The sequence below is a fragment of the Apteryx mantelli genome, chromosome 4, assembly GCF_036417845.1.
Source record: "Apteryx mantelli isolate bAptMan1 chromosome 4, bAptMan1.hap1, whole genome shotgun sequence".
Taxonomy (NCBI): domain Eukaryota; kingdom Metazoa; phylum Chordata; class Aves; order Apterygiformes; family Apterygidae; genus Apteryx; species Apteryx mantelli.
Window position 1 is genome coordinate 76,688,180 of NC_089981.1, and position 16,568 is coordinate 76,704,747.

General features: G+C 46.9%; 1 protein-coding gene across 1 annotated transcript; it reads left to right on the forward strand.

Annotated features, from left to right (window-relative positions):
• The first annotated feature begins 2,487 nt into the window (after positions 1-2,487).
• On the forward strand, positions 2,488-13,127 carry SLC25A47 (solute carrier family 25 member 47). Its single transcript, XM_013940989.2, has 5 exons — positions 2,488-2,697; positions 8,755-8,798; positions 9,476-9,658; positions 10,568-10,841; positions 12,841-13,127. The coding sequence occupies exons 1-5, from the start codon at positions 2,670-2,672 to the stop codon at positions 13,125-13,127; spliced, it is 816 nt and encodes a 271-aa protein (XP_013796443.1). The 5' UTR covers positions 2,488-2,669.
• The last annotated feature ends 3,441 nt before the right edge of the window (positions 13,128-16,568 follow it).

Sequence of the window (16,568 nt, forward strand, 5' to 3'; positions counted from 1 at the left end):
CAAGCGCCAAAGTATTCTTGTTTCAGATGCCCTTCTTCTAAACTGCTTTTGTTTGTGGAATGATTCCAGTCATATAGAAAACATAATTTTTCATGGCCTACCTCATCAAGATGACTCAAATTATAATCAAAAGATTATCAGAATACTAAAATCTAGGATAAGCTTTTTTGCTGTGTAAAACAAACTACCATTTTGATAGAAGTGTTGGAGTGAATGAATGCAAAAGATCATAAAAGTGCATTAATTTTGTATTGCAAAAATAGTGGTTTTTTTTTAATAATCTTAGAACGTTTCATGAGGAAAATTTGCTTTTCAGCTGCTCAGCTCAACCAATGAAGGAGGAAGTTTTGCTTGGTCTTGCACCATTTCTTAGGAAAGACTTATTAGTCCTAATACTTCAGTCAGCCAGTGACATGGGATAATGCCCTGTCTCTATATTCTTGCTGATATTGCACCAGTCACTGCAATATCTAGGAAAATATCCCCATAGTTGTGACTGGGGAGAGGTGTGGGATACATGACAGCATTTTCATTTTAGGAATATAGTGAGTTATTTCACTTTGCCTGGAAGCAGTTTCTGAAAAAGTGATATTAAGTGGTGTTGTCTGAACAGCAGTCCTTAAAGCACTGGTGACTGCACCTCGGGCGAGCAGCCTGGAGCTGCTCTGTAATTGCCTGGTCCCTGCAGGTGCAGGGGGCTGTGGCATCCCCCTGCGTGTGACTGACGTGACAAATCCCACTCCACCTCCTGCTGCCGGACAGGGCACACAAGGATAGCACCTGGGAATGGCTGATATAAGAAATGGAAATGAAAACACCTTTCCCCACACTTGGCACATACAGACTGTTGATGAACCATTAATAATTCCTGTATGGTTACCAGATGTAACAGGAAGGGCTATTGAATGACTCAGTGCATTTCAGCCGCTACATTGCTATCTCTCTAGATAATATTTTACTTCTGTTTTTAAGTTTTTGCTGTCTTTGCATAATGTTACACTATGGAATAAAACATTCTCTTCAGTTCAGAATGTGTTCAGTGAAGGACTTGTAAGAAATTGTGGAAAATAGTTTGACATGAATCCTTTAATATTCAGTTCCCAGAAACTCCCAGCTCTCATAGTGAGCCATGCTGTGTGTCATTGACACATCTGGCTCTCCAGAATATGTGCTTAAGAGAGAAATAGATTCTTGTGGATTGGGCTGGAGACTTAGCACTGGGGACTAAAGTCCTCAGCTCCTCTGTGAAGCTGTCCCAGGGGGCCAGCAGCCGTGAAATTATCCTCTCACTTTGCTGCCAGTGTGCGTTGGCTCTGACCCGGGGAAACCTTCAAGAGAAGTGCAATTCAGGTTATGACTTGGCAAGCCTTTACTGCATCAGGACTTTAGTTTCCAGGTTCGTTCTGGGCAAAACTTAACCTCTCCTGCACAGAGGTGGCTGCCTTCCAGTGCAGGCCTGTTGCGCAAAAATAGGCAATATAGCACTGTCAAGAGCCATTGCCCTTACCAGCACTTTTCTCTTTCCCCTGCTGGGATCAGTCCTCAATGCACTGCGCAGAACAGGAAAGCTTTCTGCCTGTGCTGTTCTTCCTCTGCCCCCAGCTAACCTTTTTAGTCCCAAGGAGATGATTTTAGTGTTTTTCTTCTATGATGTCCCTTGGATTTTGCTGGGTGGACCAAAATTCTCCAGAGAATCATGTTTGGCTTCCAGTACTGGGGGTGGATTAGGAAGAAAAAATGAGGTTCTAAGACCTGTCTCCTGGCAAAATCTCTTCCTTCATCTTCCCCAGCTTGGGCTTTCAGCAGCAGGGTCAAAGGCTGGGTGCAGACAAATGATTTGCTCCAGCAGTAATGATTCCTGCTCCACAGCTGAACTCAGCAATCGGGAGATATTGAAGAGGGGGCTGGGAGGCTGAGCAAGACATGAGGCAGCAGAGCTTCTCCAGGGGCTGGGATAACCACCCTGCAGTCTGGGAAGGAAGCAAATGCTTCATACAGGGTTGGATTTGTTTCTGGATTTCACCACATGTATACACAATGAGTAGGTAAAGATTCAAGGGGATCTGAGTAGAGCTTTAGGGCCAGTGGAGTAGCCAGGAAAGCCAAGGGAAACCCCCAGGAGAGGCATGGGAAAGGCACAAGCTATGTCCTTGGTAAGAAGGGGTCTGCTCCAACAGGACTAGGATGGGAGGAAAGGACGCGTCTCCGACACAGCCGCTACACCACTTCTCCATGGCACACGGTGAGTGTCCTTCGGCAAACAAAGGTGCAAAGCCATCTTCTGGGATTAATAAATTCATAGGGAATGGCCTCTTCACAGCCAACGTTACCCTGCAAGGCACCACTCCTTGTGATTTCCAGGCAGAAAGGCACTGGGAACGGCAGCTCTGGCGCAGCATTGCAGGGCTTCACGGGATTACTTATTCGCTGTGTTCTTGGAACAGATCCAAGCTTCCCGTCTCTGCCTCCAGTGTACAAACTCATCGAGTATGCGGAAGGCTCACAGCCCCCGGAGGCAAGCGAAGACAGTAGGAAGGTGGTTCATACTGCAGATCACGCTGCCTCTGAAGAACCTGCGGGGCTGTGTTTCTCAAAAGACTGAATTGGTGTTCTCCCTTCTACCTCCCTAACGTTTAAGCAGGTTAATTAAAGCAGCAGACTCGGTCCGGATGGATTTCATTGCTGGGGCCATTGGAGGTAAATAAATCAAGTAGTGCTTGTTGATGAAAGCAGATAGCTGTGTTTCCTTGTTATTAAGCTAATGAGCAGGTCCTAGTGGCAGCGGTAGAGCTGAGTGTCTTTTGGTGGGGGCTGCTTGTCAAAAGCATATTCTTTAATAAGTGGAAAATGTCGTCAGAGCAGGTTCGCAGAGCTACTGAGGAAATAGCCCTGCAGTTTGGTTGGCTGAGGTCATTGCCCTGCAATCTCCTCCGGTCTAGTGATGGAGCAAAACTCTGATAGGAAGAGACTACGTGAAAAATGCTGCATGCAGATACAAACCGGCAAACATTGCCTGGGCAGCAGAGCCTCCCCTGTTTGATGCCTGGGGGTCCTGGCTGGGGGTCAGAGTCATGGCTCTGGAGGGCTGAGGGTGCATCTCATAAAACTGGGAGGGTGGAGGCATGGCTTTGTTTCAGTAAAGAAGGTCTGAATCAATGAAATTTATGTAATCTTAGGCTGAGATGTATTTGCAGCTCTGATGGTAATTTCACTGCAGGCTGCTGCATAGCAGGCTTTGATCAAGTGAATAAGTTAGCTATATTTAAAAAAAAAAGTGTGATTTAATTTTAGACATTTTGAGGGCATATGTTGCTCAAACCCAGTTTTGTTTTAAGCAACAATATGTAGCCACTGGTCTCATTTCTTTTCTGAAATCTCCTTGTCAGATTTAGCACAGTATCGAATAGCAAGACAAGAGACACGGGGTCACCGCCGCCAGAAAGGCCAGGTAAACCTGCCAGATGGCTGAGACGCACAGTCCAAACCCTGCATGTCAAAGCTTACTAGGCTCTCGGAGCTGCTGAAATTTGGCAGACTTTTCCTAACAAGGAGTGACCTGTGGCCCGGTTACAAATGCCCATTTGCCGGGAGGGACCCCAGCAAGTTTTACCCTGCCGCCTCTTTGTGCTCACTGCCTGACCTGCAGACGCTGGCGAGGTTTGGCTGCTCAGCAGCGCCTGGGCCCAGCGGTGCCTGTCGCTCGGGCTGTCGGCTCTTCTGCAGTGTGGGGACCTCTGCTCAGGAAGGGCTCTTGGTAGGAGAGGGGGATATTACCTCTCCATGACATCTCTCCTTTCTACTCCTCTTTCCTCATTGACTTCCAGAGCACCTAGTGGAGTTTCGGGCCCAGTGGTGTGGCTGGCAAGGGCCAGTCCAGCTCTGAAGGGGACTCTAAACCTCATCTTAGGTGTCATGATTAAATGCTGTTGTTGATATGTGGCTCGGCTTGGCTCGGCTCAGCAGGGCAGCGATGTTTGTGTTCTCTGGTGGGACTCCATTGCTTTCGTTGGCATTGCTATAACTCAACCACTTAAGGATGAACTTCTTTTGCTAGGGAATGTGAAGAGTCAAAAACATGGTTCAAAACAGCCATTCACCTTGTCCTTCTCCCCCCATTCTGGTGCCCAGGCTGTGGTTTCTGTGGCCCCCTCCTCTTCGTGCGCTAACGTACAGCCCAGCAAGGCAGCAAGCATCTCCCATGGGTGCCTGTGGGCCCAGGAAATGGGCAGGAGGGGAGTCAGCCTGGGAGGGTGCAGGTGGAGGAGCCCTCCAGCTGGGAAAAGAAATGTGCTTGCTTATTTTAATGCACTTTGCTCACCTGAGGGTGTCTGAGAGCAAGATTTTCCACCCTGTCATCTGTGTCAAGTTCAGGGCTTTTTTAAGAGGCATAATGCAATCTTTCAGTGGCAGACAGGGGTGTTTTCTGGCATGTTGTCCCCTACTGGGAGCTTGCACATCGACACATGCAAGGTACCTTGGGCAAGGGCTTGGGACAGCTTCCAGGGGTGGGACAGCTTTTCCTGTGAGAACAGGGATGTTTTTGGCACTAAGGTTGTTTCACAGCTTGTGCTTGTTAGAGCTGAAGCAGATTTCACATTCCCAAAGAAGCTGCAAACCCAGCTGAACTGCATCAAGCAACTCCAGTGGCAACACAGATAACAACAGAGTCTGTGTTTAGTAAATGATGTTCTTGCGACCTTGTTGTGTTTTGCAGATGTTTTGGAGAGAACACAGCTTGGGCACCTCTGAAAAACAGCAGAGGTGTAGCCCCTTCGAATCCCATGTAAAGATCCAGCCTGGCTCAAGAGCACACACAAATATTGTTGTGCTTCTCCTCTGAGCTACTGCTTCTGTGCCCACGGGACAAGCTCAGCACCTTTGGCCTGGGAAACAGTGACCTGCTGTGATTCCACATGAAAACAACATGAGAGAAACATGTTTAGTGACTAAATTTGGAGGCTTTCAGTAACCACAAAATGGGGCTGGAGGTGCTGGAAAGCAACTCATCTATAAGGATGTCCTTGTTGGCCAATATAGCTGACCCTGCTCTGAGCAGGAGGTTGGGCTAGAGACCTCCTTAGGTCCCTCCCAACCTCCCTATGAGTCTGTATCTATTGCAGCAGCCCAGGCCATGGCAGGGCCTGAGCAGCAATGACCAAGGATGACTTGACTTTTGGGCCTGAGCCAGAGACCTGGGAAAGGGAAGCTGAGGTTTACCCAGCACTGCCCTGGTAAAACAGCTTGATCTGTGGCATGTCCAGGCTTCTCTGCATCCTGCTGCAAGGTTACACACCAGTCACATGCAGTCCCAGGGTAGATAAATAGTCTACCCACAGAGGGAACATACTATCTCCTTGTCCCTTCAGCTGAAACAGCTACTGCTGGCCACTGCCAGGGAAATGTTACTGGATGGAGTTCAGGTTGTTTGGGGTACGGGGGAGTTTTAATGTTTCCAGCTCTTTGCAAAGTATAGGTCTTTGGAACTTGCTCTCTACCCATCCAATGCATGGACCATGATCTCTGCTTCTTTCCGTGTCTCCAAGCCAGGATTTTGCTTACAGTTCAGAGCTGTTACAGTCTGGTGGGCTCTGTACAGCTGCTACTTGCTGTCTATTGATTGCCATTTCAGTGGCAGGATCCCTCTTACTTTAATTGCCAGGTCTAAATGGCCTGACTTGTGAAGAGATTGTGAGTTATCAGGTTTTGTCGCTGCTGTGTGGGTGTGTGCATAGGGAATGCTGTAACCTCCACACAATACCTAAGAATATCTCAGAAAAAGTAGGCGGGAAAACTGGCTCACTGAACCCCAGCACTGATCATCCACCTGATTTTGCCATTATTTTCTTCACAACTTGTGCAGTGTTACTGAATGGGAGTCCCATAGGATTACTCTCCCGTATGCATCCTATACATAGCTGGCCTTTGTTGCTTCTGCTGTGCAAACAGCGCATGTATGGGTCAGCCTATCTTTGTCCCTGGCTATTTGTATCGTCTGACATTGTACAGAGCCCTTCTTCCTAGCCTTTGACAGACTTGGCTTGGCACCTCAGCCAAAAAAACTTGACTGCCCCGAGTGCTTTGGTTCTTAAGGAGGGCAGTTCATGGCAGGCTGTGGTTGTAGGGAGGTTTTGGAGGCTCATCTCTCTACTTTGGTTGGAGCAGTGAAAAGTTTACCCTTATGGTGTCTTTTCCCAGGCAGGATATTTTGTCCCTATTGAAACAAAGGTGAACAGGAGCCCTTTGGACTGAGGACCGATGGGGAACAAGCTGGTTTGGGGCAACCTGCTTTTTTTGTCAATGTTGTTGCTGTCTCCCTTCATCTTAACGTGTGAACAGAGTGATTTCTCTGTAAGGGAATACACAAAGTGTATTCAAGTGTACATAAATCAGCCCTGCTACCTGATACACATGAGCCAGCAAAAATGGCAAGGCTCCTACCTTCCTGAGCGCAGTGGAGCAAGCTGGATTTCAGCTGCGCGGGCGCACTCTGCCCTTGCATAACTGGCGTCTGGGCAGCCCCCGGGTGCCGCCTTTAAGATTCAGGAAGTTTGCAACCGATGTAATGCCAAATCCTCTGGGCTGGGATGGGGTGCTTGGGCCAGGGCACAGCTCTTCCGAGGACACCACAGTCATGTTGACATTAACTTATTTGCTGCTCTTCCCTGGCTGGAGGGGTCTGTGTTTGCAGTCTGGGCTGAGAGCTGGCAATCGGGGACAGTACAGGTGGCCCCGGGTGACTTGGTATGTTGTCACTGTCCGCTCAGCTCAGATGCACTGCTCCTCCTAGCTATCTTATTCTGCTGTTATTTCTTTCTGTCCTGAGTATTCTCCCTCACTCTCTCTCTTTTAACCTTATCTCATTTTGGCTTTGAAATACAAAAGGCGGCTTCTTGGCCCGTTCATTATGTCCGCTGCTATTGATCTGTCCTGCTGGCAGATCTAATAGAGTTTTTGCAGAACAAACCTCATTTTTTCTGCAAGCAAGACTCTGCCCATTGTTTTCTTGTGAGTAAAGCACTGCAGCCTTGGCTGCTGGTGACTCACACCAGCAGCTGCTGCTGTTCTCCAAAACACAGTAGAGCTGCTCAGAGTTCCCAAGGAGCAGTGTAATTGCAGGTGAACATGCCTAGTGAAATGACTGCAGCAACAGATACATTTTTAAGTAACTTCCTTTTTCTTAAAAAAAAGAAAAAAGAAGAAAAGGGAACTCAGTGACAGGCAGTTTCTAACTCGTGAGCTACCAGAAGCACACTGTTTTCTATGACTTCCTGGCTCCCTGAGGAGCTCATATAAGCACTTTTATGAACTTGATCTCTGTATAAACAACCCACACGGATACAGCTCCGTTGTCCCCCAGCCTGATTTCCTTTCAGGTCACCTGGCAGTTTATATACTCGGAGGAACTTGGCTAATCAGCCCCTTTATTGTATCTGCAAGCAGATACACGTAGATCAGAGCTGAGAAAGGCAGCAGAGGTGATGGCAGCGGTGGTGATCTATTTGCTATTCCCTCCCTCTCTGCAATTAAGGCAGTAACTTTGTCTCACAGGATTAATGTGTTTCCAACTCCAGTGGCTATTTTAAGGTCTCAGAATGAGCCTGGGTGTCGACAGAGGGTTGACAAATCCCCCTAGACCGCTGAAAATGCCTTTGCTGTCACCGGAGGGGAACAGCAGTCAGCTGCTGTGCGGGGCGTGCTGCCGAGCAGGCCGGCTTCACGCATGCCCCACCGCTAATCCACCGCTGCGCCTTGATCCTGCCGAGCCCGAAAGGGAATGGGGGGAGGACAGCCTCGCGTGGGGTCAGCGCTGGCGCCTCCGACGGCAGGGCCACGCGGGCTGCGCTGCCGCCCGTCCCTGCCTCGCGCCAGCCCGCGAGGGCTCAGCGCTCACCGCGGCTCGCTCCCGCCGAGGGCCTTTGCTTTGGCGCCTTGCTCTGGCTTTGCAGCACACGGAGGTGTCTGGTGCCTGTAGGAAATGCGCTTCAGGGGCTTAGTCCAGCAAGGTGCTGCGAACCCTTCTGCTCAGCGAATTTTTCACTCTATATGTGCTTTGTAAAGTGCAGCCAGACCACGTCCAGCCCATGGCAGGCAGGAGGCAGGCAGGAGGACCTCTCCCGCCACCAGGATAAAAGACAGCTTGCTGAGGACCTGTCACGCCTGAGCAACACCTCTCTTTTAGAAATGTCCCTGTACTTTTAGTTCTTAATATTTCCAGGTCAAGCACATGATGCCAAAATTGCTCAGCAATACTCAGAGACCCTCCTGTGAGCGGGGACGCTTTGCTGCTCATGTAATTGTGGCTTGGTCATGGTCCAAAGATGCTTTACTGCCTAAACTGAGAGGGGGACAGAAACGGTTCAATACTGCGGTGCATGTTGTCCCTGTCATCTTCCCGCCGAGAGCCTTCTCAGGGGGGCTGCTCCGAGCCCCGGAGCTGGTGGCACGTGCAGACCCTTCCTAGCAGCGGTGGTTTCTGCGTCTTTGCCGCCCCAGCCGGCACTGCTCCTCCTGAGAAGTCTCCTGTGACGCTCAGATCCCGCCTCCGAACGTGCCTCGGTCGCTCGGAGAAATCGGCCTGTTTTGCTCCATCATTGTTGGCTTAAACATCCTAGCTGGAGCTCGAGAGAGATCAGGGCCAAGAGCAGTAGGAGTCTGGAGCTGCGTTTGTCTGCAGTCCCCCCTCTTCCGCTGCTCCGGGAAAGCGCTCTGCCGTGGGTGCGCTGCTAACCGTGTCCAATACAATGTCTGTTTCAGGTGGTCTAAGCACAGCAGTGGGTTATCCGCTGGACACAGTGAAGGTACCTGTTGGAACTTTATTTCTTGACTACAGACTGAAAGGCAAACAGACCCTGTTGCCTTTTTTCCCCTTTTAGAAAACTAGTCCTGTAACTGAATGCTTTAATCTTTGTTACATACACATATTTCACTATCTTCATTTGGTTGTGTGGTTTTTGCTCTTTTTAAAAAACCTTGTAAATTGTTTCGGGATGCTATTTTATGATTAAAACTAACTGGTTTGCTGTTAAAGCAATATTTTATTGGATTTTTTTTTTAATCTGATGTCCACATTTCAAAGTTGCCCCTATATTCCTAGGTGAGGATTCAGACCGAAAGGCGTTACAAAGGAATTTGGCACTGCATTCAAGAAACATACAGAACAGAAAAGGCAGGTACCTCACGTCAGAATTGCTCATACAAGCTTAGGATGGCTTCTTATTTCTGCTTGAAGTAGCAGTAGGAGAGACCTCCTACATAAGCTGGAGAAGCAAAGCTGCATTACTCAGTTTGGGGAGGACAGACCACAATTACATACAACCATTTTCTGGGAGAAGGGTTAGCATGAAACTCAGCTTTGCCAATAATAAAAAAAATAGAAATAAGTTTTGACTCAGCAATATAAGGGCAGTGTTTTACAGCGGATACTTTTCCTTGCTATTCTCTCTTAAAACTGTTCTTTTTCTCTGTTTCCAACCAGGTTTGGGGATTTTACAAAGGCGTATCTGCGTCAGTCTTCACAGTATCACTGATTTCCTCTGTTTCATTTGGCACATACAGAAACTTCCTTCGCAGCATCTGCAAAATGCGATATGGTACTGCAGATGCAAAGCCCTCCAAGCTGGATATTTCTCTTGCTGGAAGTGCTACTGGTGCAGTCCGGGTAGGTAAACAGCCAAAAAGGAAATCACAGAGAGGGATCTTGTTCCCACATATATGCGGCTGGAGAAGCAGACACTGGTTTCTGTTCAGCGCTGGGAGGGAGGCAGCAGGGAGCCTGCGTCAGAAACGGTGCTGGGCTTGTTTTCGCGGGGGGTCATGCTCTGCCCCGCTGCCCCCCGGCTGCTTAGGGCTGCAGAGCAGTTGAGTCCTGCTGGGCACCTCATGCTGGATTGACTTTAGAGAGTACCAATATAGTTAAGAACATGCTATTAAGAATTACATGGACCGTGGCAGAAAACATACAAAGAAGAAGAAGAAAAACAACCTGGGTAGCAAATTTTCCAAGGGCTCTAAGCGCGTGCCTGCAGAGGGAAGGCTTACGTAGCAAGTGCGTAGCTCCGCTTGTGCAGTACGGGCCGCTGTTGGGGCAATGACGGAGATCAGACACGACAGGCCGGCAGCAGGTCGGCGCGGCTCAACGGTGGCCTCTGTGCATCGAGCTGCTGGAGCGGAGGTGCCCGGCACAAAGACGCCTTTCCCAGCCAGCAGCTTTGAAGTGGGGTCAGAGCCCACCAGGGCAGGGAGAGCAGGAGCAGCCTGTTACCTGGGGGAATTAATTCCCTCCTGCGACGGAGGGTGACGTTGCCGACAGAGCGCGTGCTGTGCGGGGCTGTGTGAGCAGCGTCACGGCTGCTGAGCTCGGGTTAAACACTCACACTCGCGTCCTGCTGTTGCTGGGTGGTGACTTAGTGCAGACCAATGCAAGGAAGCTGGAACTTGATGGCTTTAGATAATAAATATTATTGCCTGAAAAGGTGGGAGACGAGTGATTTGATCGTCAGGCAGGAGGAGGATCACAGCTCTGTTTAAATGGGAAGGCTTAAAATAATGATGTCTTTTAACTTTACAGGTTATGTTGATGACACCTAGTGAGGTAGCTAAAGTTCGAATGCAAACTCAGAAGCAACCACATCCTTCTGTGGCATCTCCCCAACATTTTTCCAAGCCCAAGTACCAAGGATCTCTGCACTGTCTGAAGGTGATTGCAAAGGAGGAAGGTTTTGGGGGTCTCTACAAAGGCTGCTCTGCATTACTCTGCAGGGATTGCTCCTCTTCTGCAATATATTTCCTAACCTATTCTGTTCTGTGTGACTGGCTTACACCAGTGGGGAAAAATAAACCGGGTAGGTACAAGAAAGAGTCTTGCATTATCTGCAAAAATGGCTTATTTTGTATCATGGTCAGAGGAAAAACATATTCTCAGCAAACATTACCCAGCACCTATAAGGCCTCGCTCAAAACTGTGCCTTGTGAGGGGCATGTTTTATTATTTCACTGTCTTAATTTCCGGGCACGACCAGGCTATTTGTGCCCTTCAGCCAGGGGCACAGGCGGGCTGGGTGCGAGGGATTTGCTGGCTGACTGCTCCAGCTGTGCTGAGCAGAACCGGCCCACGGGGCTGAGAGGGTGACAAGCAGGGTAAGCTGCTTAGCACACGGCTGCGGCATGTGTGGGGGCTGAGACGCCCCGAGGGAGCTGCGGGGCCAAGGACCCCTCCCAGCACCCGCCTTGCTGAAATAACGCAGGCTGGGAAAGCACGGGCACGGCTCGCCGGCAGGGTGGGAGGCTTTTCTTCGGGGCCTCGCAGCAATGACACTGGGCTGGGGAGAGCACCCCTGGGATATTTTCGATGATGTGCTGTGCGGGGAAACAGCAGGAGCCAGGGGCTGGGATGATCCAAGTTAGGGCACATTTAGGATTTGTTCTTGTGCATTACTGTAGTGCTGAGAGCAGCGTGGGGCCTGACCCAGCTGCGCCTGCTGTGAACACACACTGGGGAGATGGTCCCACTCTCTAGTGCAGGGCACACCTTGGGTTTTTGATCTGGCCAACAGAAGGTTTGATTATATGAAATAGGAGCTCCCCCAATTGTGCCTCCCCCAAAAGTTCATTTGGGGATCTCGTCCCTCAGCAGCTACTCCTCTTGCTGCAGGAGGGGTGTTTACAGCACACTCCAGTACCTAGTATGCGAGTATGAAATCCTCTTTGTGCAGAAATGGGGTATGCAACTGGAAATGAAACATGGACAAACCGCCATGAGCTATCATGGAGCACTCGTGCAGGGTCAGGCTGGAGCTTAAAAATAGAGTCCAGGTGCAGAACTGAAAGAGACTTAGGTTTTCCGGTTGGTGACTTGGCCCTGAAAAACAACCATCTACTTCCACCTTTAAGAAAATACCAGAGAGGCAAAACAAATTTTTCCCTTCAGCAAAAAGCATCTTCCTGAGAATTATAAAAATAAGCAGGCCTGGTTGAGGAGGGTCTGAGCACTCTCTGGCTGCAGCAGTTCAGCGCCTCGGAGTGACAGGCTCTACATCACACTCCGTTTGTGTGGGGTTAAAACGGATGCTGTCTCTGCACGAGCCAGCGTGATGCATGCAAAACAAGCATGCTGTGAAATCAAGAGGCCACATGTTTTGTATGAGATCACTGGAAATACACAACTGCAATAGCAAGACAAATTAACTACTGAAAAACATGAAGGTTAAAAAGTTAGCATTTGCTAAGCAGCTTACGGAAAGAGAAGGCGCTCCTTCTCTTCCTCCTCTTTCCAAGGAGCAAAGTTTGCTATTTGAACTGGGAGAACTCCCCTGTTCTGCAACTGCACGACTGGCTAAGTGTTTTCCAGCTTTTCCTCACTTTATTCTGCAAGAGCAGGTCAAGCAGTGGTCACTGCTCAAGGCGCTGTATAGCCTGTGATGATCTGTGAAGCGTGTGTTTAGATTGCTGTATGGTGGAAGGGGAGGTAGAGACAAGGGGCCTGGGAAGGTGAACTCCCTGAGAGAGACCACACAGGCTGGATGAATCCAAGGAAAGGATCAGAGTTCCAGCAGAATTAGATGGAAAAATCATTTGAAGAAATGTTAGAGACCACCTGCAGGAATGCAACGATTTTAATGCAGTCATCCTAGCTATGCACTGCTGGCAGGTCCCAACCATGCCAGACTGAGCAAAATTTCAATTTAGTGGTCTTCTGTTCTCTTTCCTGTTCCTAAAATTATTTGCAGAGTTAGATTTGAAAAGACTTAAATAAGCAGCTCCAGAAAATAAATCTGAGATTCTCGTAGCTCTAGCAGTTCAAGTCTTAAGTTAATTGCCCCCCTCCTTCATCTTCTCTTGCAGGTTTCCTAGTTGTGCTGCTTTCTGGTGGTTTTGCTGGAGTCCTGGCCTGGGGATTAGCTACTCCCATGGATGTCATCAAATCACGGATGCAAACAGACGAATCGGGACAGCACAAGTACAAAGGCCTAGTCCACTGTGCTAGAGAAAGTGTGAGAAAGGAGGGCGTAAAAGTGCTTTTCAAAGGACTTGGTTTAAACTGCATTCGTGCATTTCCTGTGAACATGGTTGTATTTGTAACATATGAAGCTGTACTGAGGTTTACAGATCATCTTACAAATGAAAAATAGCTTATGTCACTCTGTTCAGAGGTGTATTTTTTTTTAGTTCCTTTTTTTGTAACACAACATACACAAACAACTGCTGAACTCTGCTGTCATTGATGGACAGTGTAAGAGGTATGGATGTTTCAGCATAAAGCTGGATGACTGAGCTCTTAATTCATTAGGAAGTCTTGTACTTATGGTCAACCTCCCTTTTATTCTGTTAATGTACTTAGACTGCAGCTACTACTCATGCCATTGAAACATTTGCAAATATTTATGTTCTAAAAAGCTGGTAGTCTGACTAGAAATTTTTGACAAAAGATGAATTTTGTTTTCTACCAGTACAAAAACTGATCTTCACTACCAAGGCAAGAGTTGAGGGCAGTTTGCGTGTGTTAGATTTAACACTATACAGTGTGTGCTCTTTATATGTAATACATGTATTGCATTCACTTAATAACTTACATATTTGTGCTTCAAGCCACAACTGTCAGACCTTTCACGCCTATCTGTAATTTTGCCCAAGTGCTCCACAATTACATCCCTTCGGTAGCAGCTGAAATATGAATCGCCTTGCTTTTTCCTGTCCTCTTTAAATGAGTGGCAGACATAGTCTGTTTACATAATCTCTCTAATGGCCTCATTGAAAATGAAAACAGGCTTCATTTCAAGTAAATCATGTGATTTTTCTCCCTGTGCAATCATTAGCTGTAAAGCTTCAGTCCCCTTCTGGTGGTAGAATGTACCATGTTCCTGCATCTTGATAAAGCTTTTTGTACAGGCTGTTCTCGTACTGTAAGGAGGGCAGGAAGAGGAGCAAAACCCTTTGTTTCTCAAAAGAAAGACTGCCATAAGCTCTGTGCACTAGGGCTTAGGTAAATTAAAGGAGAAGTGCAGAATTGTATGATATAATTAAGATCAATTACTTTTAAAAAGTGTATACTCTTTTCACTTTAAAATACACTCTGTTAGGACTGGCCAAATGTTTCTTTTTTTGTCAAAGTTATGTTCTGAAGGAATCTCTAACTTTCCTAAAAAATATTCTTTTTTCATAAAGGTATTACATTTCATAAACACGTCTACTGGGTGGGGGGGGAAATACTACTGCTTCAAAAGGAAGCTCTCTAAACTCAGAAACACTCTGACTGAAATCTTGCCTCAGGAGCAGTTTAGGTGTTTTGTGTCTCTATTCTCCTGTCTTGATGAAGATGTTTGGAGTGGACCGGATCTTGCCCCCAAACTGGGCTGAAAATGCGCTTTTTTGAAGCAAAAGGGGAAGACTATTTTTCAACGGAGTTCTCTTATTCAGGGCTGATGAACTTCTGGTCTGCATCCACTTTTGCTGGTCGATAGCATGGCCTTTGCTACACTAACAGCAATTTTGCAACAGGCGGGACTCAGCACTATTCTGGAAATGGAAGAAACGATCCTGTACTAGAAGGACAAGCTTAAAAATTTTAAGTGCTACTAGCGAAGAATAAAGGGGACCTCTTCCACTCCAGAAAGACTAGTAAAAAGCTCCAGAACTGTCCTCCTGAAATCTAAGCCTTCAACTTGCTTTTTAAATTTGTTCTCAGCCATGCTATCAAATGACTACCATGAATTTTTCTCTCAAGAGTCTATCAGCTGCTGCAGCCAATCCAAGAGCAGGTTTAAAAGACCACAGACAGGTTCAGAGTATGTCACCTTAAAAGCGCGTGAAATGAAAGACCCAGCATGGAATCTAATTCTATCCCAAAGTACTTACGGACTCAGCAACCTAGTTCCCTTGGTTACATTTTGGGGCATGAGCAGCAAAATGCCTTTAGTCTGAAAGTCCTTACAACAAAAGATTTAATTAAGCCAGTAAGATTCGAAGTTCCTCCTGAGATGGCTCTTAAGAGATTACTTACCCTCACCTCTTTCTACAAGGGATGTATTGGTAGGACTGAGTGCTCTCCCAGTAGGGTGGTGATTTATCCCAGCTCTGCCTGGACATTTCCTGGAATCAAACTCCTTTATACTATATTATTCTCAGCCTAACTCAATTCTCAGGCATTAAGTCTGAACAGAGAGACAGGAAAAAATACCTATAAATAAGACAAAACAATCATTTATTGCTAGGCAGTGTTGATACCATCCATGGTCAGCCTGAGGTTTGAAAACAAAGTCTAATCAGAAGTAGCTCAACTTTCCCAACAGGCTCAAACATTCAAACAACTAAAAATGACTCCTCCTGTAGGTGTAAGCCAAATACAGGTGGTTTCAAGAACAGGAGTTATAGGTGAATTATAAAACTGAGTGGGAAAAACTGTGGAACCCAGTCAGAGGGGCTGAGATCTGTAAGCCCCTGGGTATTCAGCATCATATAAAAGCAGACTCCCACTTGGCCTGAACAAGTGCTATATGAGAGGTAAGTCATTCCTTCAGGAAGCTAACTACTTTGCAATACATTCAGTCTGCGAGTGTTTACTGTGAAAATATAAATATGTAGTGTATTGGTGACAGCCCGTCTTAAAGCAAGCACTCAAGGCTAATTCACGCTGAGCTAAATTACCCACACGTAAAGGAATCGACTGTAAAAGTACTGTAAAACCAGGCACATAAATAAGAAACAATTTTTGTTTAACAACATATTACACAAGATAGCCTTAACTCCATGTACACTAAGCTGGGTATTTGGCTTGTGGATTTCAGAACCTGGCTGCTTATTTTCTCATTTCTTTGCATTACCTTGACCTTCAGCTACTCTGTTTGCTACTCTGATAATCACAGAACTACTTCTTCTGATAAATTACCTAGCTGAAGGCCAGCCAACAGAAGGAAGACACCACATTTGCTGGGCTGTTACTGGGTTTACTTTGCTAGGGACCACAGCTTTCTGTATAGACAATTTCTTTCAGTAACAAACTTCCTGACTTGAAAACAGAAAATTTTCTTTAGAAGGAACATTCTGCTTCATGTTTTCATTTTGCTGTTAGTTCCTGTTTTTGTGACAATGTTCACAAATATCCAAGTAGGTTTCAGCATGTCTGTTGGCGAGCATGGAAGAGCCATGGGAAGCTATTCAGGATTCGTGCTTCTCAGACAACTGCAATCATAGAGTACCAAGTTTCCTTTAAGCACCAGTCTTTATGCTAAACCTATCAAGGTATTATAGTAACAGGTCACACTGATCTCCCCATATTTCTGAACTGGTTGTGGTGTACACATAAATTCAGCAACCAGCCAGTCTGGATGACTCTTACTAGCTTGCTCTGGGAGCAATCTGAAATGTACCTGGTAGGACTGGATACAGAGGGTTACAAGGCACCCTATTTCACTACTTGCAGGGTGATGGGCATCAAAACTAAGAACAACTCCACTGGATGACTAAATCAATACCCAAAAGGGCAGGAAGAGTGATTAAAAATACAGTAACTGTAAATTAAGCCTTAAAAAAATAAAAAATAAATAAAAGCAAATGAAGAAGTTGGATACAGACTT

What these genes read in the sequence shown, in the direction of transcription:
- SLC25A47 (XM_013940989.2), top strand. Translation starts at nt 2,670, where the DNA reads ATGGATTTCATTGCTGGGGCCATTGGAG. An exon ending in CATTGCTGGGGCCATTGGAG is followed by an intron (nt 2,698 to 8,754) that starts GTAAATAAATCA and finishes TGTCTGTTTCAG; the next exon opens with GTGGTCTAAGCACAGCAGTG. An exon ending in ATCCGCTGGACACAGTGAAG is followed by an intron (nt 8,799 to 9,475) that starts GTACCTGTTGGA and finishes GTTTCCAACCAG; the next exon opens with GTTTGGGGATTTTACAAAGG.